The following is a 24,276-nucleotide window of genomic DNA, read 5'->3' as shown; positions in this document are numbered from 1 at the left end:
AATATTGATTGGAGAATTGCAAATTAAAACAATTCTGAAATTCTACCTCAAATCTATTAAATTGGCTTAAAGGACAGAAAAGGAAAATTGTTGGAGTTCTTGTTCTTTAAAATAATAATAACATGATGGTTCTCTCTGAGAGAGAGCAGGTTTCTCGGGGAGGTTTTCTGGAGGAAGCCTTAGTATCAGTTCAGATCAATAATTACCCCAAATGCAGCCAGGTGATAAAAGTTCAGATCTTTTATTGTCTCCAATATAGCCTGGTTAGCTTAGAGGCCTATATCTCTCTGCTTGGTTCCAAGAGCTTTTGCAGCTTTGTCCTTCGCTTCTGCTTCCTTCAGCCTCCAGCCAGCACAAAGATGAATCTGTCTCTCTTGCCTTCTGAAGTAATTCTCTTTTGGCTTTAGTTCAATTCCGCCTCGTGGCTTCTTCTGACTTGACGCTCCCCTCTCCATTAATTTGGCTGAATTCTCTTCCGCCACCAGCCACCCAAGTGGAAAATATATTGGAATGAATCTCTTTTCACTGGGCTTATATAGGACTCTTCTGAGAGAATGGGATTATGGGTTTTCTCCCATAGTGCTCTCTGGCCCTAAGAGCTTCAAGGGAGGTGTGAATTCACAAAGTTACAAAGTTTACTTTGTGAATCTCCCATACTTGTAAATTCCAATGAGTAAAGGTGTAAACACAAGCATTGTATTAATTAGTTCTACTTAGTACCTTGTTTCAGGTTCTGGCCCAAAACATCTTCTTGTAAGATCAGATTAATAATCTATTAACTCTAATGAGTTAGCAGTTTGTAAAGATTCCAACAGAAAATGATAAGGGAATGTGGGAAAAATGAGACACTAATGCACTCAAAGTGAAGTTGTAAGTTGATCCAATCATTATATAGAGCAATTGGAACTATGACCAAAGGAGTATAAAACTATGCATGCCCTTTGGCCTAGCAATACTACAACTGGGTCTATATCCCAAAAAAGGAACAGAACCCCTCTCTCTGTGTATGTATGTATCAGTTCTTTGCAGGGAAGAAGGCAGGGAAAGAATTGGAAATTAAAGGATACCCATCAATTGGAATGACCAAATTGCGGAATGTGACTGATGGAATGCTATTGTACTTTAAGAAATGATGAGCAAGATGTGCTCAGAAAAACCTGGAAAAGACTTCCATGAACTTATGCAAAATGTAATGGACTATTTACAAAGTAACAGCAGCATTGAAAGATCATTAGTTGTGAATGACTTTATAACGATTATAATGATCCAAGACAACTCTGAAGGACTTAGGATGAAAAATGTTATCCATATCCAGAGAAAGAACTGATGGTATCAGAATACATATTGAAACATCCTTTTTTATTTTTCTTGAGGTTTTTTTTTTTTTTTTTTTGAGAGGGGAGGGAGGGAAAAGGTGGTTTTCTTTCACAACATGACTTATGGAAATGTTTTGTATCACTACATACATATAAATTATATGGGATGGCTTGCTTTCTGTGGAGGAAGGGAGAAGAAGGAAGAAAATCTGGAACTCAAAGTTTAAAAAAATGTTAATTGTTTTTATATGTAACTGGGGGAAAATATAATGCTAAATAAAGAAACATGAATGTTTAAAATTGGAAAAAAATAAATACTAAATATTTTAAAAGAAAAAAGATAAGAGCTGGTTGTATGTGCTGCTCTGATATCTGTATAATGTCAAAAGAATTAAAAAAGAACCCTTCAGTATTTATGTGGATCCACTCTATGGAGGCTTCACAGGAAGACAGAATAGAAGATGAGAAACACTGAGGAGCCACAATCTACACCTCTGAAGGGAATACCAACATTAGTGAGCTCAAAGATCCATTAATTATTTCTTACAAAGCCCTAAAATATTGGATACATAGTAAAAACTTAATTATTAATTTATTTAAACGAATCTTGCTGTCTTCCAACTCTCTTTTCTTGTCCTTCTATGCTATTTTATTGGTCATTTCTTCAACTCCCACACATTTAATTATCACCTCTATGGTAACTGTTTTCATGACTACTTGACTATTTCTTCAGCACTAATCTCTCTACTGGCTTCCAGTGTCACACCTCTTTAACTTCTTATTGAACATCTCAGAATTTGATTCCAATAAACAAGAAAATTCAACAAATCCAAATCTGAACTCATTACTTTCCCCCCATACCTTCTCCTCTTCTAACAAGTTTTATCCTAGACTTTTCACAGTCTTTTCAATTTTTTCATGGTCTGATGATTTTATCTCTTATTTATATCTTTTTGTTTTCTCTGAGACACCCTCATCAAGCTCTATTATCAAGCATTTTGTTGGTTTGTTTCCCTGCCCTAATTCTTTCCCCTTAAAACAAGCAGATGAGGTGAGATGAAACTGAGGTCAGTCTGTATTCAATTTAAAAAGTGATCTTCTTAAAGTCCAACTCTGACCTTCCTATTCAATAAATTCCAGTGGTTCATATCACTTTCAAGATTAAATATAAAATCCTCTACTTGGCATTCAAAACCCTTAATAAATCAGCCTTAAAACCCCACCTTCTACCCTTCTAGTCTGTGTTCCAGTGACACTGCTTTTCTTGCTGTTCCTCACACAAGATACAATGCCTGTGATTGCAGGCATTTTCACTTGATTATCTCCAAAGCCCAGAATTCTCTCAAGTTTCTGCCAAAATCTCACTTTCTATAGGAAATCTTTTACTTGTAGTGCTTTCTTCTTGTTATCTCCAATTTATCCTTGGATGTCTTGATTGTATATTTGCATTGGGTCTCGCCCATTAGACTTTAAGTTAGAAATATCTTTTGCTTTTCACCATTGAGCGTGAAATGGAGTAAGGAAATTGAATTAAATTTGGCCTCTGACACTTATTACCAGAGTAACCACTGCCAAGTCATTTAACCTGTCTGTCTCAGCTTCCCCATCCATAAAATGGAAATAACAACAGCACTTGAGCAAATGAGATAACTGTAAATGCTTATCACAGCACCTGGCATATAGTAAGTAATAAATGCTGTTATATTATCCCCAACAGTTAGTCTGATGCTTACAACATAGCAGATACTAAATAAATTGTTTAATAACTATAAAGCATGATGTAGGATGAAAAGCATATGAGACATGATCCCCTTCTACAAGTTTGAATTTTGTTAGGAAAAGTAAGACATAGATAGCTAAATATGCAAGTCACATAGCTACAGAAGGCTGGAACCTAATCAGGAAAACGCTTCATTAAAGTGGAGATTTCAACTTGGCTTTGAAGGATAGATTTTGGTGGAGAAAAAAGAAAGTGCATGAGTAGGAAAGAATAAAACCCCTTCAAAAATATATATTAGCTAAATTAACTAAAGTTAACTAAATGATGTGAATATCAGTAGGTGAGCAAATTTCCCCAAGTGTGTCATAGTTATTTGATCAAGAGATTTCACAGTATAATAAAACATAGAACTAGAAAACTCCTTGGAGATAATCTAATCAATTCCATCATTTTATAAATCAAGAAACCAAGACCCAGGGAAATAAAATATTTTGTCCACATCTGAAGATGTGTTTAGTGGTTGGACTAGGATTCAAACTTACCTCCTTTGTCCAAACCCAATGCTCATTTCATAATATTGATACCCTTGATAAAATTGGAAAGAACATTAGAAATCACAACCATATTCTTCATTTTACTCAAGATGAAACAATGTCCTCACAGGGCAAATTTAGAGGCAACAGATGTTAGTTGCAAGGAATCTAATATAAGCTTGGTGAAATAATTCCTAACAGTTATGATGAGTTGCATGAGAAGGTAGTGGTTTCTCCTTCACTAGAGCTCTTCAGTTAAAGGCTAGTTAACACTTTTCTATTATGTGTTAGTGGAGATTCTTGTCCAGATACTGACTGGACTACATGGCTGTTCAGGTCTCTTACAAGTCTGAAATTCTGTGATTCTGATTTTGATATTAAATAATCATAGAAGTTTAGAACTGAACAAAGAAAACAGGCTATAAAGTCCAAAGTATAGCTGAGATAGAAAAATTAAAATACTAAAGACAGGCCAATCAATCAAAAACCACTTATTAAATATTTAATATCACACTGGGGATAGAAAAAGAGGCAAAAGATAGTCCTAGCCCTCAAGCAGCTTACAATCTAATGGGGGGGATGACATCCAAACAAATACAAAGCTATATATAGGACAAATAGGAAATAACTAATGGAAGGCAATGGAATTAAGAAGAATTGGAGAGGGCTTCCAGTAAAAGGTGGGATTTTAACAGGGGACTTAAAAAAACAGCCAGGGAAGTCAGTAATAGGAGTAGAGGAAGGAGAGCATTCCAATCATAGACAGAGAAAATGCCAGGAACCAAGAAATGGGAGTGTTGTTCATGGAATAGACTAATGTAATAGAAATAAAGATGTCAGATAAGCACGGAAAAGCAGGAGGAGGCTAGGTTCCAAAAGGCTTTGAATGCCAAGCAGATTCTATAACAAGGGTGAGGAATCTTTTTTTTTCTTTTGCCAAGGCCCATCTGAATTTTTCTAATCCCATTTGAGAACCATGCAAAATTATTAACTTATATAACTTAAAACAATGGGAGATAAAACAGTACCTAGCTTTCACTCATCATTACCTACTGCTGGTTGTCAGGCATCTCCCACCTCTGTCCTAGAAGCAATCTAGCCACAGGACTTTATTGGAGAAATGGATGTGACCACATTTGCATTTTAGGAAAGTCACTTTAGTGGCTAAAAGGCAGACTGGGGCAGGGAGAGACTTGAAGCAGGCAGATCATTAGCAGACTATTGCATCCATGAATGGGTAAGATAAGGGTCAGTACAGAAAAAAAATCAAATTTGAGAAAAGTTATAAAGGTGAAATGGACAGCCTTTGATAAAGATATCTTGTAAGAATGTCCATTATTTCTTAAGGCAACCCATTCAATTTTTGGACAATGTTAACTGTAAAAGCTCTTTTTTGTAGTCAAACGTAGTAAGGCCTATATACAACTTATACCTACTGTTTTTAAACAAAGTTGAATGACCCTTCTAGATAATAACCTTTTACATATTTCATAAGATCACAAAGCAGTGCTTCAGAGGCCAAGACCTTTATTTCACAGATGAGGAAATTGGCCCAGAAACATAGTGATTTGCTTAATGTCACAGAGGAAATGAATAAATGACAGAGCCAGGATTCAAGTTCAACTCCTCTAATTCCAAATTCAGTCTCTTTCCACTGCATCTCACCAACCAAGCTAATTCTTCTCTGTTCTAGACAACTACTGTCCTTCTAAGTAGTATTCAAAACTGACTGCTAATATGCTCTGGCCAATACAATCACCTCTCTCATTATGGATGCTTTTAATGACACTGTTAACTTTTTAAATTTCCCTGCTTAATACGGCAATTCACAGTTTGACTTTGGAGTCCACTAAAAGCCCCAAATCTTTTCGTGGACAGACTAGTGTCCTGACAGATCCTCCTCATTTTACATCTGTGAAACTCATTTTTTTTTTTTTTTAAAGTCCAAGCCTAAGATTCTATACTCATTCCTACTCAGCATCACATTAAATTCTGCCATTCTGACCAATATTACCGCCTTCTAGGCTGGGGAAGTCAGGAGAACTCAGGTCTCCTTGCACTGTAACATGCAGTAATTTCCCTGGCGGCTGCAGGGATTACCTAACTCAGAAGCCCCACTGACCCAGTGCCCGGGGATGCTGACAAGAGAAAAACCCTGGCGGGCCAGAGGTCACCCTCACCTCCAGAGGCCGGGCTCAATCCAGGGAACCTGGAAGCGGGAGACACTATGGAAGGGTGGGGAGAAGGGAAGAAAAAGCTGGGGAAACCCGGGAAGCGAATGTGACTCCCCAGGAATCTGATGAGACCCAGGCAAGGGGCGCCAGGGCCGCAACGGGCGTAGGGGCGACCCTGGCCCAGTTCGAACGCAAACAGTCCCTTACCGAGCATCGAGAATAACTTGCCGACGCCGCCATCTTCAAGCCTGCCCGCAGGCTCCTCCTACTGTGAGAGCAGCCGAGGTTCACCAGCCCCGCCCTAAAAATCGTGCCCCACCCACAAGGGGGTGATTCACCCCAACCGGTCGAGGAGCCCGGGCCACCACCGAACCAGCGGCGGGGTGGAGACTGAGGGGGTAGGGGGATGTATCTACAAGTTAAGAAGTCTGCAATATATCCCACCCCCAACGCGCGCGCGTACACTACGCACATCGAAAGAACAACAAACCCGAACCGGCGTCACAAATAACCAATCAAAGAAGAGGACATCGTCCAAGAGTGGTGGGAGGGAAAGAATCCGCCCCTTCCCCAAGATGACGCCACAAGGTGTCGGATTGAAAACTAAAAGGACCAATAACAAAAAATTCCAATGGAGACGCAAGGAAATAGCAGGACTGCCTTGAGGAGGGCAAAGGAAACTTTTCCGGGCGTTATTTTGGATTGGTATCTTAAAATAACTATCCTAAATAGGTAAATCGAACTGATCGAGGACAAAATATTCCGACTGCTTTCTCTGCTCCGGTTCAGAGAAGAGTCTGACAATGGTTTGGGGGTAGCTCTCAGTGGGACGTGCTTACCAAGAACGACCCAATGACGAGGGAGTATAGAAGGCGCTCAAATTACTCGGTCCAATTGGAGTCAAGAAACACCGAGTCAGCAGAGCAGGAGGGAAAAATCTTTGGTGGGCATTTATCCAATAGGATTGGAGAGTTCTCCTCCAAACACTGGATTGGCCACTAGCGAGCACACACTGGCTTTTGGCCGGGGAAAGGTTTTTAAGTGAGTTTCGCGCGCAGACCGTAACGAACTGTTATTGGCTAGTGACCTTCTTCCTTTGTGGGGGCTCGGTGCGTATCCGGGGTGAGGATAGGGGAGTGGCGCCTGAGTGACGTGAAGAAAGCAATAGCCAATCCGAATGAGAACGGAGAGAAGGAGAAGGAAGCGGATCTGTCGCCTCGCAGCAAATCTACACCTCGACTCTCCGTTTCGTCTCCCTCCGCCGCCGTCGGGGCCTAAGAGGGAGCGGCCGGGAATCGTTGCGGGGCCGGGAGGACGGGTGGCTAAGCAAGGCGGAGGGAGACGGCTGTGGCGTTGGTGTTTAGTTCGCGGCGGCGCTGCAGTTGGGTCCTAGCGCGGAGTCGTAGTGGGCACGGGGTGGGGGTCAAGGGGGGAAGCTTCGGGAGGAGCGCGCGGCCGGGCCTGGGTGCCCAGGCTACCCCGCAGTCCCCCGCAGGGCTCCGCGTTGCAGGAGGCGGCGGAGGAAGAGGAGTAGGAGGATGGCGGCCTCGGCCTTGTATGCCTGCACAAAGTGTACTCAACGCTATCCCTTCGAGGAGCTCTCCCAGGGGCAGCAGCTCTGCAAGGTCCGTGTGCGCCGGGCGGGGTCTAGTGGGACGTGGCCCGGGGAGGGGGGCTGGGTGTCCCGCGCTCCGCCTCCTCCCTCCCGTAGCCGGCGCCTCGGGGGTTGGAGTCTTGGGCTCGGAATTCGGCATCTGGGATCTTTCTCTCTGTGCGGGGCGGGGCATGAGGGGAGATCGCCTCCCGCCTGGTGGCCCGAGATCGGGCTAAGATCTCGGAGGGGGCTTCTGGGGTGGGGCTGACACCCTCCTCCCCAGGCTACCGGCCACCTGTCTCCCGCAGGAGGTATTTTTGTCCTGGTTCCCTGCCCTTTCAGTTCTCCCCTTCTTGAATTTAGGGATCACTTGTAAACCTCTCATGAGGGAACAGAATGTTGACCTGTCCTGCACAGAAAAACTACGACTTGTTTGGGAATGAACTGAGAATTCGGATCTTCTCAGATCCTAAAAGCAAAAGTGATCATTTGTAAGCAGCATTGCAAAATAGTAAAAGCGTTTTCAGATGGTTACAAAACCTTGAAATTGACTCTACCTGGTTGCCGTCCTGTTTGACCCTACTTAGTAACATATAGAAATATAATAAACACAAAGAAACCCATTTTTTCCCTAAGGAATTAGGGTATATTTTACTTGAATAATTACATGGTAGGATATAATACAACTCTACCTGCAGAAACATAATACATTATTTTGAAATTATAGAGGTTTGTTCTCCTTCCCCCTTTGCCGAAGAGACTCGACTGTATGCTAAATACTGCTGTATTAATTTCTTGCAGGAATGTCGGATTGCACATCCTATTGTAAAATGTACTTATTGCAGATCAGAATTTCAACAGGAGAGGTTTGTATTTAAATAGTTAAAATCTTTTAGATATTATAAAACTTCTCCAGGATGTACTTTTACAGGCAATAATCCCAATTTTGTGATTATTTCTTATAAAGAATTGATTTTCTCAAATTTAAGTTGAAATTTTACTAATAGGACCAAGAATTAATGTTGAAAAACAATATTTACTATTTTCATAAAACATCTTTGAAGAAATACAAGGTTTGAGCTATTTCTGATCTATTACTATCAGCTGTATGTGTTCATCTGTATGGTATATCAGTGGCTTAAAAGTTGTATTTAAACTTAATTCTGGCATGTGAATTTTTCTTTACAGCAAAACTAACACAATTTGCAAGAAATGTGCGCAAAATGTGAAGCAGTTTGGGACAGTAAGTCTGTGCCTTACTTACATTTCTACTTTGTCACTGAAGAATTACCTGTCAAATAATATTAAAGACAAAGCATTTACATAGAAAACGTGTTAATTTTGGGTACATAAGTAGTTTCAGGATACATCTGAAATCATCACTTCATAAATTTAATTAAATGTAGAATAAACAGATTGAGGAAGTTGCTCTCTGCTGTGAAATGAACAAATTTTATGCCCATTTTAAATCTAGAGTTTGTGAAGCCATACTTCCTGGAGGAAAAACATTTAAACAAATATAGTAATAGTATTTATGCAGAAAGTTGAAATGTGCTCATCTTTCTTCCCCTTCAAACTATCGATTTTCATGAGAAAAGTATGAAGGACTTGACTTCAAAAACCTTTTTATAGTATATATCAATCAGTAAAAATTCTATCTAATCTTATATACTTAGATTTACTGTAGTATAGTACAGGACAATCTATTGATGTTCATTATGAGGACTTTAGGTACTACAAGATTCTAAAATGTTTTCTCTTCAAAGAAAAATGAAATGATGTTTGAAATTATTATGAAGTTTACTTTGCACTTGTACAGATTTTTTTAGAAATGATTCTGGGGTATAACTCTTGAATAAACATGACTTCATTTAGTATGACTAAGAAATTGGGAATTTGCTTTCATCTTTTTTTTTCCCACATTATTTAGTACTTTTGAAAAAATGAACTGTTTAAGTACTTCTAAAATTTACACATTTGGTACTTAAAAAAAAAAAAAACTGTTGGTACTAGGTTCATATTATTTCAGTTTTTTCAAAGAGTAACAGTGGGCTCCTAAGTCCCAAAATAAAATAAATTGATATTGAGAGGTTGTTGAGCAGATAGCTGTTGAACACTATTCCCAAATGTTAAAAAACAGTATTTGATTTTTACACTGCAGTATTATAAGGATTATCGTCATTGAAATGCCTAAAGAAAGCTATTTCTCTTCTCAATTTCAGCCTAAACCTTGTCAATACTGTAATATCATTGCAGCGTTTATTGGCACAAAGTGTCAGCGTTGCACAAATTCGGAAAAAAAATATGGACCACCTCAAACCTGTGAACAGTGCAAACAACAATGTGCTTTTGATCGCAAAGAGGAAGGAAGAAGAAAGGTAATTTTTCTATTTGTTCATGGTTCTATGATATCCAGAAATATAACCATATCACTCATTTGAATTCAAAGTGGAATTAATAGTATTTGTATATTTCTGGGTGACTGATTACATTTGCAGCCCCATAAAGCATTGTCAAGATGACATTGAATTCAGGAGTCAATTGGTGTTTAGTGATTTGTGTAGTTGTACATTTTTTTGAGTCATTTTTTAGTATAAATGTTTGTAGATCCCAAGATGTTTTCTTAGTAGTAATAACATTTTTTAAATATATTTTTGATTTTATGTAGATTTGTAAATGGATCTCTTTCCATTCTTTCAGTCAGAATTGAGTTTTACTGTTATGAAAAATATATAATATTTTATTAGCTAGTATATAGATGCCCTCAAATAAATGTTAATGGCATGCATGGCAGTTAGTTTCTGCTGATACTTCGGTTCCTAAATGGAATAGAAAATTAAACTTACAGGAACAGGAGGAAGAATAATTTGCCCGTAAGGAGACTTGATTCTCATTTCAAATTAATTACATAAAAAGCTAATCAAAAACTAAACTACAATGCAATGTTGAAATCTGTTTGAAGTTACATTAGACTGCCTATTTTAAAATTCCTTATAAAATTCTGTTTTCCAAGTTTGAGAATAATTTTATTTAACCTTTTTGAAAGGTTCCTTGAGTTTTAGGTAATTTCTTAAGAGATTTCATTTCATTTAGGACTTATTTGACCTAATATAAATCTTCTTCTAAAAGGTTGATGGAAAATTACTATGCTGGCTTTGCACCCTGTCTTATAAAAGAGTTTTACAGAAGACAAAGGAACAAAGGAAGAGCCTGGGTTCTTCACATTCTAACTCATCCTCCTCATCACTTACTGAGAAAGACCAGCACCATTCAAAACACCACCATCACCACCACCATCACCACCATCGTCATAGCAGTAGTCACCACAAGTAAGTATTTAGTATTTAGGATATATTCAGTATAATTCAAGAATTCCCTGAGCACTAATAAGAAAATATCTCAGCAGTGGTGTAATTTAATCTTAATCTTTCTTGTCTGTTTGGGTATTTGTCATGTATATTTCATTTCTAGGTTACAAACACTTTAAAGAGTATAGATGATGTCCTCCCTATTGTCCCCACACACCGTCACCACCTTGTAACTTAATATTTTTGTATTCAGATTTTTTTTAAACTAACCGTTATGATGTTAATAATATGGCTGAGAATAATTTGCTTTTAGCTAATTCTCAAATCACAGATTGAAAAGGGCAGTAAATATGGGATAATAATATAAGAACAGTTTGTTAACAAATGATCATAGACTTGGGCTGTCAGAAGCTTCAGCTTTTCCTTGTTTTATATACATTACTCTGGACTCAGCACTAGGATCATTCTCATAAAAACAGCATATGAAAACTACACATCAAAAGAGAGGGTGGAGTAAAAATAAATAAAATTTCTTCCATAAATAAAAACCAAGTTTTTGTGTTCAGGGTAATTCCTATTTTTTTTTTTTTTTTTTTCAGATATTGACTGGTGTAAGTGTACAGTCATTTATTTGAAAAGTATTTATAACCAAAATAGTTATGAATGTAATGGAAGTATTGGAGGACATTAAACTATGAAAAAAATCACATTTTTACCTAATGGCGGTGTTTTTCTACTTTTAAAAGATATGTTTGCATGAACTTTATTCCCAAAAAAGGGAAATACTTCCATCTTTTCATTGCATTTTTTTAAAATTGGGGAAAGATGCCAGCAATACTATATCTTTTTTTAAACTATTTTTTCTATTTCTAGGCCTTTTGACAAAGTAAAATTATCTAATCTTTGTACATCGTATCGTATATGAAAACAGCATATGAAAAATCTAAATGTTAAAAGACTAGGGAATGAAAAATTTACATTCTAAAGACTTTGCATTTCAAATTTACTGCAAGCTTCCTTCAAATGTTTTCTTTGGGTGGGTATTGAAGATAGTTTGATTTACCTCCTCTCACCATCTCCCCTCCCAAAAAATATTTATTAGGAGAACATAATAATGGTAAAAAGTGTGTGTGTGTGTGTGTGTGTGTGTGTGTGTGTATAGTACTTATTAGGAATATGTCCTAATGGGTAGAAAAAGGAATTAGGACTTGCAAGGAGCTATTTTGTAAAGTCAGATTTATGTTCCATTTGTTTCATATTTTTACTTAGGTAAAAGTTATGGTTTAGAGGTTAGAAAAGAGGCATTTGTCTAATAGTCGAACATTCTGAATCAGTATGAGATTGAATTAAAGAATTGAGACTTAAAATTACAACTTTCCCACTTGCCTTAAATTTTCATAATCCTAGGCTTTTCCCATAAAGGTGTTTAGATTTAAGGGTCAAAGCTTGAAAGTCTTACTTGGTTTTATTTTTTTCTGGGTGGTAGGAGAATGTGAATCACAAGTACAGAGTTGTCTAAGTACTTTGAATACTGGTAGTTCAGTACCAGATTAATTTTCTCCCTAATCTGTTCTAATAGATGTTCTCAGGATAAGATACAAGGGAACAACTAGTTTAATAAAGTTCAAATTCTATGAGACTTATCAATTTTTTTCTGTGATGGAATGATAGGTCTTGTAGAGTAACACAAGGAAGTTGATGTTAATAAGATTTAACTTCATTGAGGTTTTTGATTTTGTCCCCCAAGAAATTCTCATCATTAAACTGGAAAAAATATGGTCTAGACCTCCCAACTATTAGGTGAGTACACAATTGACTATAGGGTCCTGTCTGTAGAGTTAACTAAAGCAATAGATCACCAGAAGGTGCATGCTAAGTAAGTTCAAAGCAAAGACCAAGTTGAATCCTCAGATTCACCGTAATCTAGTGAGATCATAATTCTCAAGAATGTGGAGAAGAACGTTTTTCCCCTTGTTTTTAAAGATAATGTGACTGATGTTACTTTGTCTGTATTTTGAGTGTGGCCAGAAAAAAACCAAAATAATTATTGCCATGCTAATACAAGTAGATTCTTTTGGTTTGATGTTATAACCAGTTTGCAGAACTATACACAACTGTGTCTTTAAACCTATGGCTTGCTCTTCACATTTGCTCAAAAAGACCCACCTAATTTCTGATTGCTGCCTTCCAGGTTGGTCTGTATGCCACTCTCTTTTCCCAGCAGTTCAGTAAGGACACATGCAGAATAGTGTACTTGAAGAAAAACTAAAGTATATGAATGCAAGATTGTGAAGGACTAGATATGTGTAAGTACAGCAGAAAAAAAAAAGTCCAAAAGTCATAATGAGTAACAAGCTTACTGAGTTAGCACTGTATCATAGTGGTTTAAGAAGTAAGAATACTATGATATATAAACAGTATTATAAATTAGAATTGTGAAGTCTTTCACTATCCCAATTATGGTCTTAATCTTTACTAGATGAGTATATCTAGTTTACCTTACTAATGAAAGATGTATAGAGTATTGGGACAATTGTTTAGGAAAGCAAGGAAAAGTTAGAAGAATTAGAGAAACCAAAATATTCTGTTTGGAAAGTTTTTTCCCCTTGAGGATGATTGATACTTTCCAAACTCCACAGAACAAAAAGATGCTAATTTAAAATACAGCAAAAACAATTTATAGTAAGGAAGAATTTCTTCAGGTTCAGGATTTTTACTGAGGCATGCTTTAATCTTTAAAATAGGGCAAAAATCTCAACTGACAGATGGTTAAGATTTAACCATTTTAACTGTAGTTTTAAATTGGTGGTTTTCAAACTTTGAAATTATAGTACCCATCTGATGATTTTCATATTTTTAAAAGGCCCCATATTAGATTTTAGTCTGGAGAGGATGGAACAAATACAAGTTATAAAGACCTCTCCATTGCTGTGCTTTCTTTCTAGGAACCTATAAAGATGCCTGATGGAGTTGTTTGACTAAATTATTTTTCATGGTTTCTTTCATAAATTAAACTGAAAATCATAAGTCTAAAAATGGTATAGACAAGTACAGGATTACAATTGGCTGTATTGCAATTTTCATTCTGATAACTTAAATGAATCTCCTTTGCTGACAAAAACATTCTGATAAAAGTTTAATTTTGTTTTCCTTTGATAACAAATGTTATTAATAGATATTATTAGATGTTAATTGTGTGTATTTCAGAATCAGCAGTCTGACTCCAGAACAAGAGCAAGGACTGTGGAAACAGAGGTAAATGTTTACCATTTTTTGAACTATTTGAATTTAGTATTTTTAAATATTTTTAAATGGAACCCTTGCCTGAAAAATCTAGTTGTATTTCTTCATTTTCCAAATGAAAGGAAACTAGGGTACATTGAAGTTCGATAGCTAGAGACAAACTGAGATTTAAAATTATTATGAATTGACTTTCAGGTCTGTTTTTTATATTTTTTTCAGCTGCTCCCCAATCTCTGCTTCTGTAGTAGTTAGACTTTTAAAGATTATTAAATACCTTCTTTCATGTGTCAGCTCGAATCTTGTACCTTCTGCAGGAGACCTTTCACATATTTATTTCCCTCTGCTCTCAGTGATTTTTTTTCAGTTGTCTCCACATTTGAAAAAGTTTCTGGAGACAGGGGCTATATTTTTGCTTTGTTATACCAAGCACTCCACACAGTGCCTAACACATAGTAAGCACTTTAAAAATGATTATTGATAGATTGTCATTTATATTTATTTTTCAGATTTACTGTTGATATTTTTGTAGCTATTACTCTGTACTTACATTTTTAATTTGGTTTCAGCCATAAAACTTCTGCAGCAATTCAGAATGAAACTCCAAAGAAAAAACCCAAACTGGAATCCAAGCCATCCAATGGAGATAGGTAAAATTGGATTTCTTTAGTGCTATGAAATTTCAGCCCAAGAGAACAATGATGGTTGATAGTTGCAACTATATGATAAAGGAAAATAAATTGATAGCCTTTTTTGTTAATTTTCTTGTATCACATAGGACAGTGACCATAATCGATTGGATATTTTTTAATGAAAACTTAATAGTATGAAAATGGTACTGTTCCTACTGCTTTATTTAGACAAAAAAAATCTTTTTTTAAGTATAAATAATTTGGAAAAGGCCACATACTTTCAAAGAACATTTTCTAACTGGTACCCCTCAGACAAATGAAAGTTGGGACTCAATAAGTATTTTTAAACTTTTAAGTTTTGTTAGAATAGATTTATTATATAGTACATTAGCCAAACATTTACTGATATTACTGTACAAATTGGCTGCGTATTGCTTTACGCTAGAAATATTGACCCCCTAAAAGCTAATACTGAATTATATTTCTGCAGGTATTTGTAATGTGTGCCATTAGTAAGGTAATTTGCCAGTTGCATCCATTTCTGTCAGGTACATATTTTTTTGCATTAGCCTTAAGGATGTTTGTGGAATTGTCTTAATTTATGCATTTTGAACACATGCTGTTTTTCTTGGACTTCTGTTAATTATATTTTACTTCTTATTTTTAGTAGCTCTATAAATCAATCAGCAGATAGTGGAGGAACTGACAATTTTGTCCTTATAAGCCAGCTGAAAGAAGAAGTGATGTCACTTAAACGTCTCTTACAACAGAGAGACCAAACCATTTTAGAAAAAGATAAAAAGGTGAGGATATTACACTATTGAAATCTGTTGAACTGTTATATCTTAACTCTTATTTGATAGTTGCAAATTTAAGATTAGACATTCTCTGACAGTTTTTGTCATATTTTTTGCTGGTTATTTGTACATGGCTCTGGATGAAACAGCAAGGCCTTTGATGGTTTTCCTTGAAACCAGCATCAGTAGAGAAGTATAAGGTTTTTTAAATGTCTCATTTTGGCTTAATGTGTGAACCTCATTCTATGGATGGAAAAAGAGTATTATGTGTGAATTTAGATGAGTTTTTTAAGAGCTTTTTGTTTTCAATTATTTACATTTCTTAATCTGGCCAATGAGGCTCAGTAGTATAAAAATCATCCTCATGGAACTTTTTCTGTATAAGAGCCAACATAGTAAATTGTGTTGTAGATTCAGGGTATTCTGCTATAGGTAAATATATATGAATATGTTACTTAGAAGTGAAATCAGAATAGCATCTTAAGGCTGTTCCAGTTCTTTTTAATTCATATGTGCTTTTATCATATTTAGGTAAATTAACATTTCTTTAAAATTTGCATTAAATTTGAACTTATTTCTGTTTTTTAGTACACTGATTTCAAAAAGTATGGTTTTAGTTTAACATATTACTGTGTTTGTATGAATTATTCTCCTTGAATTTACCTAGAACAATTCTTAAGCTACTATTATATCTCTTTGTAATCCTAGAATCTTCATTATCAGATGTTTTAGTATGCAAACTTATTTCATAAAAATTCAAATATAAGCAAAAATAAATATAGGGTGATTACTATTTACTTGATTGCCAATTGTAAATTAATGATGTTCAGATGTTTTTCATATCCAACTCTTCATGATTCCATTTGGGTTTTTGTTGGCAAAGGTAACTAAAGTGATTTGCCTGTTTCTTCTTTAGCTCCTTACTCCAAATGAGGAAGCTGAGGCAAGCAGGGTTAAGTGACTTGCCCAGGGTCACACAGCTAGTAAATGCCTTAGGCCAAAATTGAACTTGGATCTTCTTGACTTCAGGCCCAACTTTCTGCCCATCAACCTACTTAACTACCTCTATAAAAATCATATATGTGTAAATATAAATATACGATAATTACTTGTTATTTGATAACTAATTTTAAGCTTTTCATAGAGATTAATTGAATAATTTTTAAATTAGGAAATCCCTTACACCTTTTGCTTTAAAAACAAGGTATCACTTGTTATGTCTAATTAGAACATGAATTAAGAAGTATTCATTTGAAGACCTGTAATTTCAAAGAAAGAAAAGTGGAAGTGAATTTTTAATTATTTTGCATTTTTACAGCTTTATAACATCACATCAGTACAGATATTTTAGTTTTTATAATTTTTTCTCCCATAATTTAGCAAGATGTAATTGGCAATTTACATGTTTGGGAAAAAAGCATGTATATCAAATGTGACTCACCATATACAAATGTAGGAATACCCGTTTCAATGGGTATTCATTACTATGAATAGATTAACAATTGTGGTAAGGTGGTTTGAACCAGTAGAGCAGAAAAGTTTTTTTTTTAATCCACAATTAAGTCAAAGATTTTAACTAGATAGAATATAGGACACTAGTTCTTTTTGACTGTAAATTTCTCCATTCTTTTTCATCATCAGTTTATCTTTTAAGTAATTAAATGATAGTGCTAATAGCACAAAGGATTGGATTTTAAAGGTAGGATTTATACATTAGGGAATGCTTAACTTTCTGTGGATGAAAATTCTATTGTTATAATAGTTAAAATTGAAACATCACCTGCAACTAGCTTCCTTCCAGCTTGAAGATGTGTTTAATGTTATTCCAAATCTCTATATATTTTATATGTGTGTGATAATATTTACATGATATTTAGGAGTTTTTTTCAGCTTGACTATGCTAGATGTACGTAGTTCTTGTGAGAAACCAAGTAGGTGACTTATAAATATGGATGTTATCTAAGTAGCAGTTGAAAAAATTTTGAAATTTGCTTTTTCCCTTTCTTAAATCATAAACGTATTAGTATTACTTCGATGCTCTTTTCCAACCTCTAGTTCGAGCAAAAATATCAAATAATGATGGACAAATTACAATGGAATTTTTTGTGAAAATAAGCTTTGGTTATAATGTTCCTTTTTGAATAATGTAAAATTTAAGAATTTTTTTTTTTTTTGGGGGGGAGGGTGATAATTCCTTTTAATAAAATGAAGAAGGAAAATTTTAGGTCAATCTTAGTCAATCTTAGAAGTATTTCCCAGCATATATGACATGCTTGAAGTATGCTGTATAAGTTGTCCTGCTTGTAAAAAATGCCAAAGTGCTGTAAGACTTATAGAGTCCTATAAGGTCCCTGAAAAACAGGTGTTTTTTTCTAAACCTTATTGCCTACTTAGTTGCTGACTTGAAATTAAAATCTATTACTAATTTATCATTTAATAACATTAAAATTGATTAATAAGACTTAAGTATTTGTGAACTGACAAAATACTTGGAAAAAAATAACTACATCTTGGTACCCATTAAATTGATATTAATCACCACTTTGAGTTATAGAAAAAGTGAATAATGCTGTAAAAAAAACTAAAGGCAATTCATATATATTGATGTGTTTTTTTAGTTAACTGAACTGAAGGCAGACTTCCAATACCAGGAATCTAATTTGAGAACAAAGATGAACAGTATGGAGAAAGCTCACAAGGAAACTGTGGAACAACTACAGGTAAATACATTTTTTAGTGTACAGTTTACTTGAACTATAAGTTGCAGAGAACAAAAAAGTACAAATTATCATACTCATTGATTTATATCTTTTGTAAGGATTTATTTCCTTTAGGCACATATGTGTATACTTCTTCCCATGCCCTATCTTTATCTCTCTTTTCTTTCTTTTTTTCCATTGTTTTCTCCTACTACACAGTATTGTAGATAAAGAGCATGGGGAGCAGGAGAGAAGGGTGTTATAATTCCAGGATTCATTCCACGATTTATAAAGTTGCTTAAAGAGAAAATTGTAAATTCAGAGTTCGTGCTAGAATTGTCTAGATAAAATTTCAGCATGCAAGAAGACAAGTGATAATTTATTACCAGGTCCTTATTCCAGGTCTTCATCTAGCTCTCTTTACCATCTGGACAATTCTTTTGATCTAAAATTAAATATCTTCTGTCTGTCCTGAAGAAACTCCCCTATCCAAATTTGTTTATGATTTCTTTATGAAATTTTTGGTATGCATTTGGAGAAAGAAGTATCATTGGTGGTAGTCAACAAGTTTTGTCTTTTATAAAAGCCTTAGTGATTCTATTTTTTTTTTTTTTTTTGTCACTTAGGTTTGTATGTTGAATTCTTCTCTGAGTTATAAATATTTTGCAAAAAATTTCATAATTAAACCTAATAGAAATACAATGAGTGAAATCCAGATTAAGATAGTATATGGGTTGTGGTAATATCACTTGATTCAAACTATTTCTTGCTCAATACTTGTTTTCTTTTACGTTAGGATCTGAATGCTTGAGGCAGGTCTTTCTCCTGCAGAACCCTGAAAATTCCAAAAACCTATTGTCGTATTTTTTCAATCATTATCTTCCATGTATTGCATCCTTATAGTCAAACTTCTTTGTTAGACTTTCTGACTGTCGTAATTATCACTACCAATGAGATGGTTTTTTGTAAAGTACTTCTCAGCTTCTAGTGTTTTACATCTGGATTTTCTAATGAAGTTTAAAAAAAAAGTTTTAAAATCAGCTAATATCTCAGAATAAGCTAGTAAGGAATTTAGTTAAATAGTAAGAAATTTCAGTTTATTGATGTCTTTATAGTTATTTTTCAGTCTTAAAATTGTTGGATTTTTTCTTCTCCCATTTTCCACATACCCATGCACAAACAGAAGATACATAGAACTATTTGGGATTTTTAATTTTGCAAAATTTAAATTGATAAGATCTTAAACCCTCATTACCATTGATGAGAAGTAAGGGAAAAAAAAATCAAAATATTGAAGAAGTTTTGGAGTGTTGAAAGGAGGGTGCCAGAAGTGATAAGATTTTGAATTTCTTATAGGAAACAAGCATAATTTCTCACATAAATTGGGTTGCTGGGGTATAGTAAATATTTTATCAAAAAGCTTTAAAATAATAGAAAATTGAATTCATTTGAAGAGGAAAAGGGAAAAAAGTCACTTGAGAACAAGATGGGGGCCATCAAATTGGGTAACATCAGATAAAGGTGAGGGTTGAAACCAACAAACAGGTAGTGAATAGTATGTGGGCTTTAGGTTTTAACATTTCCAGCACCCAAAAACATTACACAAAATAGTACCTTTTATTTGGATCTAGTGTTCACAGTGAGGATGTATTTGTGTTTCAAAAACATGTGGTATATTCTGTAGAAGAGAACCAGACTGAGTTGGAAAACGTATTGGGCAAGTCTTTAAACAGAATCTATTTCCTCATTTGTAAAATTGAGAAAAAACAGTATTTGCCTTGGCTCCTTCAAGAATTCTTGTGAGAATCAAATGAAATGATATATATGAATGGGCTTGATAAATCATAAAGCATAATGTGCATTAGTTGTTGATTATTAGCAATAACATTGTTAGAGTGGTAAAAGTCCATTCTTAAGGCTAATGAACCATGGGTTTCTACATTACTTTTGAAATCTTTTGCATAGTAAATTGTAATATTGCTATTGTTTATGTAATATTAATGGAATTATCCTTAAAAAATTTTTTTTATTACAAAAACCTTACTTTTAATCACAAGTGTTTTTTGTCTACTACAGGCCAAAAATAGAGAACTACTCAAACAGGTTGCAGCATTGTCGAAGGGTAAAAAGTTTGATAAAAGTGGAAGTATATTAACATCACCTTGAGGAAATAATTATATTCATATTTAGTGTTCTGCTTAAATTGTAAATTCAAATAATTCTGTGAAGCCCTTAAAATTCTGTGTAGTAGAAAACATATTTTTGCACACCAAATGAGTTGGCGTGTTTCCTATTCACTTTTGTAACTAATGCAGCATTTTTTTTAGTTGTCAAAGTATTCAAATAAAATACTTCAACTGGCTTGAAGAATCTTTTTAATTTTTTGATATTCAGGAACTTTTTTTTGCCAGCAATAGTATTAAAACAGTTATTAAAGGACAGAAAATAGTGCTCTTTTTAAAGAATGCAACATGCAATAAATAGATGTCGTTTTTAAGAATTAAAGCAACAATTTTTTTGTTTGACATTGCTAACTTCAGATGATCCGTTTTCAATTTTAGGCGTATATAACTTTTGGAATAAGGAATATTATGGACACTTAAGTTTTTGGCGATTGTGTTCTTTTACTTTCTATTGAAATATGATAAATTTAGGAGGGAAATCATGGTGCTTTTATTAAATGAAATTCAGAAATATATGTAAATATGTTTTAATAGTTGCATCATTAGTAGTAGTCAATGAGTAGCCTAGTATTTTCATTATTTTGATAGGATTTAACATTTATTGTACAGTATCCAAGATAAAATACATGTTTTTGTTTTGTAAAGACTACTGTAGATTTTTACTTACAAGTGCCTTTTTGCCACCTAATGTTTTTATTTATAGGAATGCTGGTCTTTTGTACATAAGGTTTTGTTTTTAAGATCATGTTTAATAAATGTTTGTATATAATGCGTATGTACAGGAGACATTAAAAAGAAAATGCAAACTGCTAGTGAGATTCTTGAGGTTGTATTAAGAACTAGCAACAATTACTACATATAGATTTTTTACGTCGTTGTGATTTATGTCTGTAGGATAGGGGATGGTATTGGTCCTATTATTTTGTCAATCATTTCCAAAAGATTTCATTTTAAATCTTTTGACAATATTATATTTTAATTCTGCCACAGTGAATCATATTTGTGTGCAGAAATCTGCATGTCTAGCTATATACATAGTTCCACATATTTCTTCTTAGTTGAATATTAATTTTTTAAAAACATCTTTACTACTGTTTTGTCTACTTTTATCTGATTAATAGAATTAATATGTGTAGTCACCACTGCATAATTGGATAAATTCTAAAGTTTTCTAAATTTCCTTTGAAGCTATTTGTTTATTTTTCTTTGAATAAATTGGAACTTCAAATAGATTCCAGTGATGTTTACACATCAAACTGTCCCAGTGTCTTAAATCATTATTCTCAAAAGGATAGTATAGGATGATGTAGTATTATGTTAGTGTAAAATATATATATTGGGCCTTTTAAAAAAAAAATTAAAAATAATAATTTTGAGCCTTGAATGGAATTGGTCTGCTTTAAAAATGTATCACTTCTTTAAAAATAATCTAGCAATCTATTGGGTTTACTATTTACATACAATGAAATCAGCACTTCTTGCCCCTAATATCTTATAGTTTAAACCAGCTCAACTCTGCTCTGGGCAAACTACTTGTGCTCACCACATTCTTATTACTTAGACATATTATAAAAATTTTTAATGTTTTAAAGTATTATCTAAACCAACATTTTAATTTTATTGCCCTTGGAAAGGTTGGCTTTTTCCAATACAGTTTGTGGGTGGTACTAGTCTTTTTGAAATGGCTAGTGTTTTAGTAGCTTATTACCACAAATTTTTCAATGTAGAATCATACTTTCATTCTTTCATATGCCCTTTTTAGAAGTACAAAGTTGGGCTAGTTTTCAAGTAAAGCATATCCCGAATATTTCTAACTTGAAAGTAAAAGCATCAATTTATTTCCATCAAGTTTAATATGTGTGTGTAAATGTGTGTGTGTATGTGTGTATTCACACATACATATATATAGAAAGAGTTACGTTAAGTTTAATAATCTTCATAGGTTAAATACACATACTATGCTTTTAACTTAGCATTTTCTGCCCAAGTTGTACTATACTATAGTGCATTTTAATGCTGAAAAGATTTACTAAGTCAAAAAGATGTTTATTTTCATTTAAAATCTTTCATAACTGGTATTTTTCCAATTTCATACTTATTTCTCATTTCCTATTAGTTATAGTTTTTAAAGCAAACCATCCATTTTAGTAACACTCAATAACACTCACATTCAAACTTGTGAAGTTGCTGCAATTTAAAATTACTTTTATTTTTGTTTTAAGGAACACCGGGAAATTCAATTGACTATGACAGCTTTGTAAATTCTAATGCTAAAACCTTTTAAGGGCTTCACAGTGTTTAGTCCTAATTTAAATATGCCCTTTTTCTTTTTATTCCATGACCTCATTTTAAAACTTAAATTTTTTAAGATTGTAAACAAATACATTGAGTTCTAGACCATCATGTCTTGGATCTGTAGTATATTGACAAAATGGCCTGATGTTCTTTAACTGTGGATCTGTAAGGAGATAATATTGTGTGCTGTATTGTGCTTTTTAGCTTGTTTTCAGCTGTTCATTAGCATTGACAAGTGATAGCCATTTTGGCTCAAGTTATTTATGTACTTTAAGCCTGTTAATATTGCAGTCCTTTTTAGATAGTATTGGTCTAAATATGCATTTTGCAGTGAAGCTGTTGAGCTGTTCACATGTATAAACTATTGAAATACTGTACTTGCACACATCTGACTGTTGACATTTTGTACTTTTTTCTAAATCAAATATTTCACAATAAAAACTTTACAAAAACATTATCGTCTTTATCTTTTTTTTCCTTCTTTCCCCAAATTGAAGACTTAGTTCAGTTCTAATTCTAAATCATTCATTATAATATTGACCAATAGATTTTTTTTGAATTTTTATATTTTTAAAATTTTGTTTTAACTTTTTTTGGTTTTGTATTAACTTTTTCATATATATCCTTGCCACTTCCTCAATTTAGTGATATGTAGTGAGACGTCCCTTATACCAAAAAAAAAGGCAATTCAACAAAACTAATCATTAAGTCTTTGTACAGGCTGCCTCTCATCTATGCAAAGAATTAAACATCTATGGTCATCATAATTGTTCAGTTTTTATTTTTATCTTTTTTTTCCATTTCCATTTGTTTATATTTTTCTTTTATTCACCTTTCACCAATCCATGATTCTCGTGGGGTTTTTTTTTTCCACTTTTATGTAACAGTAAGAGTCATTTATATTTATGTACCATAATTTTTATCCATTTATCAAGCTATGGGCATCTTAGCATATATCAAGACTTTTGCTTCTTGGAATATTTTCTCACTACTGGCATCTGACCCAGAGGGCATTAATATTTCAGTAATTTTTTTTTTAACCATAGTTCAATTGCTTGTCCAGTTACTAGCTGCAACAGTACATTTGTCTCCAAAGCCCATCCAACTTTGTGCTTAGTGTTAAGAAATCTCAGTTGTTTTGATTTGCTTTTCTACTATGACCCTTTCACTGCATTATTCTATTTAGTTATTGTTTTCAGTTCATTTGAGAAGTATTTTTCATATTTTTTGATCATTTATGCATGCTGGAATAAATGGCATTGGGTTTTATATATGTCAATTTTTTATATATTTTAAGGTATCAAACCCTTATAAAACTTACTTAATGCAAAGATTGGACCATCCTCACTCCTACCCCATACTTTATTGACAGCTTTTTTAATTCTTAAATAAGAGAATCACAAATCTAGAGCAAGAGTACCTGAATCTTGAGTATGGATTTTGATGGTGATGAGGGGGTGGGGTATTCATGAACTCAAGAGGGAAAAAAATTATATATAAATGTTTTCCATACGTTTTTATCTACTTAAAAATTTCCTGAAAAGTAATCTAAAGGCTTCACAAGCATGCCACAGAAGTGAATGATACAAAAAATATTAACTTTTGGTCCAGAGTTTAGAGGGACCTCAGAGTCTATATTCCTCCCTCATTTTATAGATGAGGTAACACTGAGATGATGGATTGAATTAAGACTTTCAATTGTACTAAACAACAGATTGGATGAGGGTAGAGGTAATGGTTAAAGATTATTGAGATAAAGAATTTGGTTGATGAAAGAATGGTGTA

At 34.1% G+C, this 24,276-nt stretch overlaps 2 protein-coding genes across 9 annotated transcripts in view; one reads left to right on the top strand and one right to left on the bottom strand.

The window, feature by feature from the left end:
• Window positions 1-6,309, bottom strand: part of CEP57 (centrosomal protein 57) — a 71,932-nt gene extending 65,623 nt beyond the window's left edge. For all 3 annotated transcript variants that reach the window (XR_007952099.1, XM_051986834.1, XM_051986835.1), the window contains exon 1: window positions 5,951-6,309. Coding sequence is in view for 2 of the 3 variants with exons in the window: in XM_051986834.1 (XP_051842794.1) it covers window positions 5,951-6,217 (267 nt within the window). In the remaining variant the exon portion in view is untranslated. The remainder of the gene's footprint in view (window positions 1-5,950) is intronic.
• Window positions 6,310-6,966: 657 nt separating this feature from the next.
• The window catches only part of FAM76B (family with sequence similarity 76 member B), a 93,990-nt gene continuing 76,680 nt past the window's right edge, over window positions 6,967-24,276 (top strand). For 4 of the 6 annotated variants that reach the window (XR_007952100.1, XM_051986840.1, XM_051986841.1 and 1 more), the window contains exons 1-9: window positions 6,983-7,368; window positions 8,139-8,203; window positions 8,526-8,580; window positions 9,560-9,715; window positions 10,467-10,666; window positions 13,853-13,900; window positions 14,455-14,535; window positions 15,185-15,320; window positions 17,933-18,034. Coding sequence is in view for 5 of the 6 variants with exons in the window: in XM_051986840.1 (XP_051842800.1) it covers window positions 7,282-7,368; window positions 8,139-8,203; window positions 8,526-8,580; window positions 9,560-9,715; window positions 10,467-10,666; window positions 13,853-13,900; window positions 14,455-14,535; window positions 15,185-15,320; window positions 17,933-18,034 (930 nt within the window). In the remaining variant the exon portion in view is untranslated. Of the gene's footprint in view, window positions 7,369-8,138; window positions 8,204-8,525; window positions 8,581-9,559; window positions 9,716-10,466; window positions 10,667-13,852; window positions 13,901-14,454; window positions 14,536-15,184; window positions 15,321-17,932; window positions 18,035-20,089; window positions 22,946-24,276 lie in introns of those variants that run through there. The other 2 variants (XM_051986837.1, XM_051986836.1) reach the window with 2 other exon arrangements.

This window comes from Antechinus flavipes, chromosome 3 (genome assembly GCF_016432865.1).
Source record: "Antechinus flavipes isolate AdamAnt ecotype Samford, QLD, Australia chromosome 3, AdamAnt_v2, whole genome shotgun sequence".
In the NCBI taxonomy this organism is placed as follows: domain Eukaryota; kingdom Metazoa; phylum Chordata; class Mammalia; order Dasyuromorphia; family Dasyuridae; genus Antechinus; species Antechinus flavipes.
This window is presented reverse-complemented; position numbering and strand designations above follow the sequence as displayed.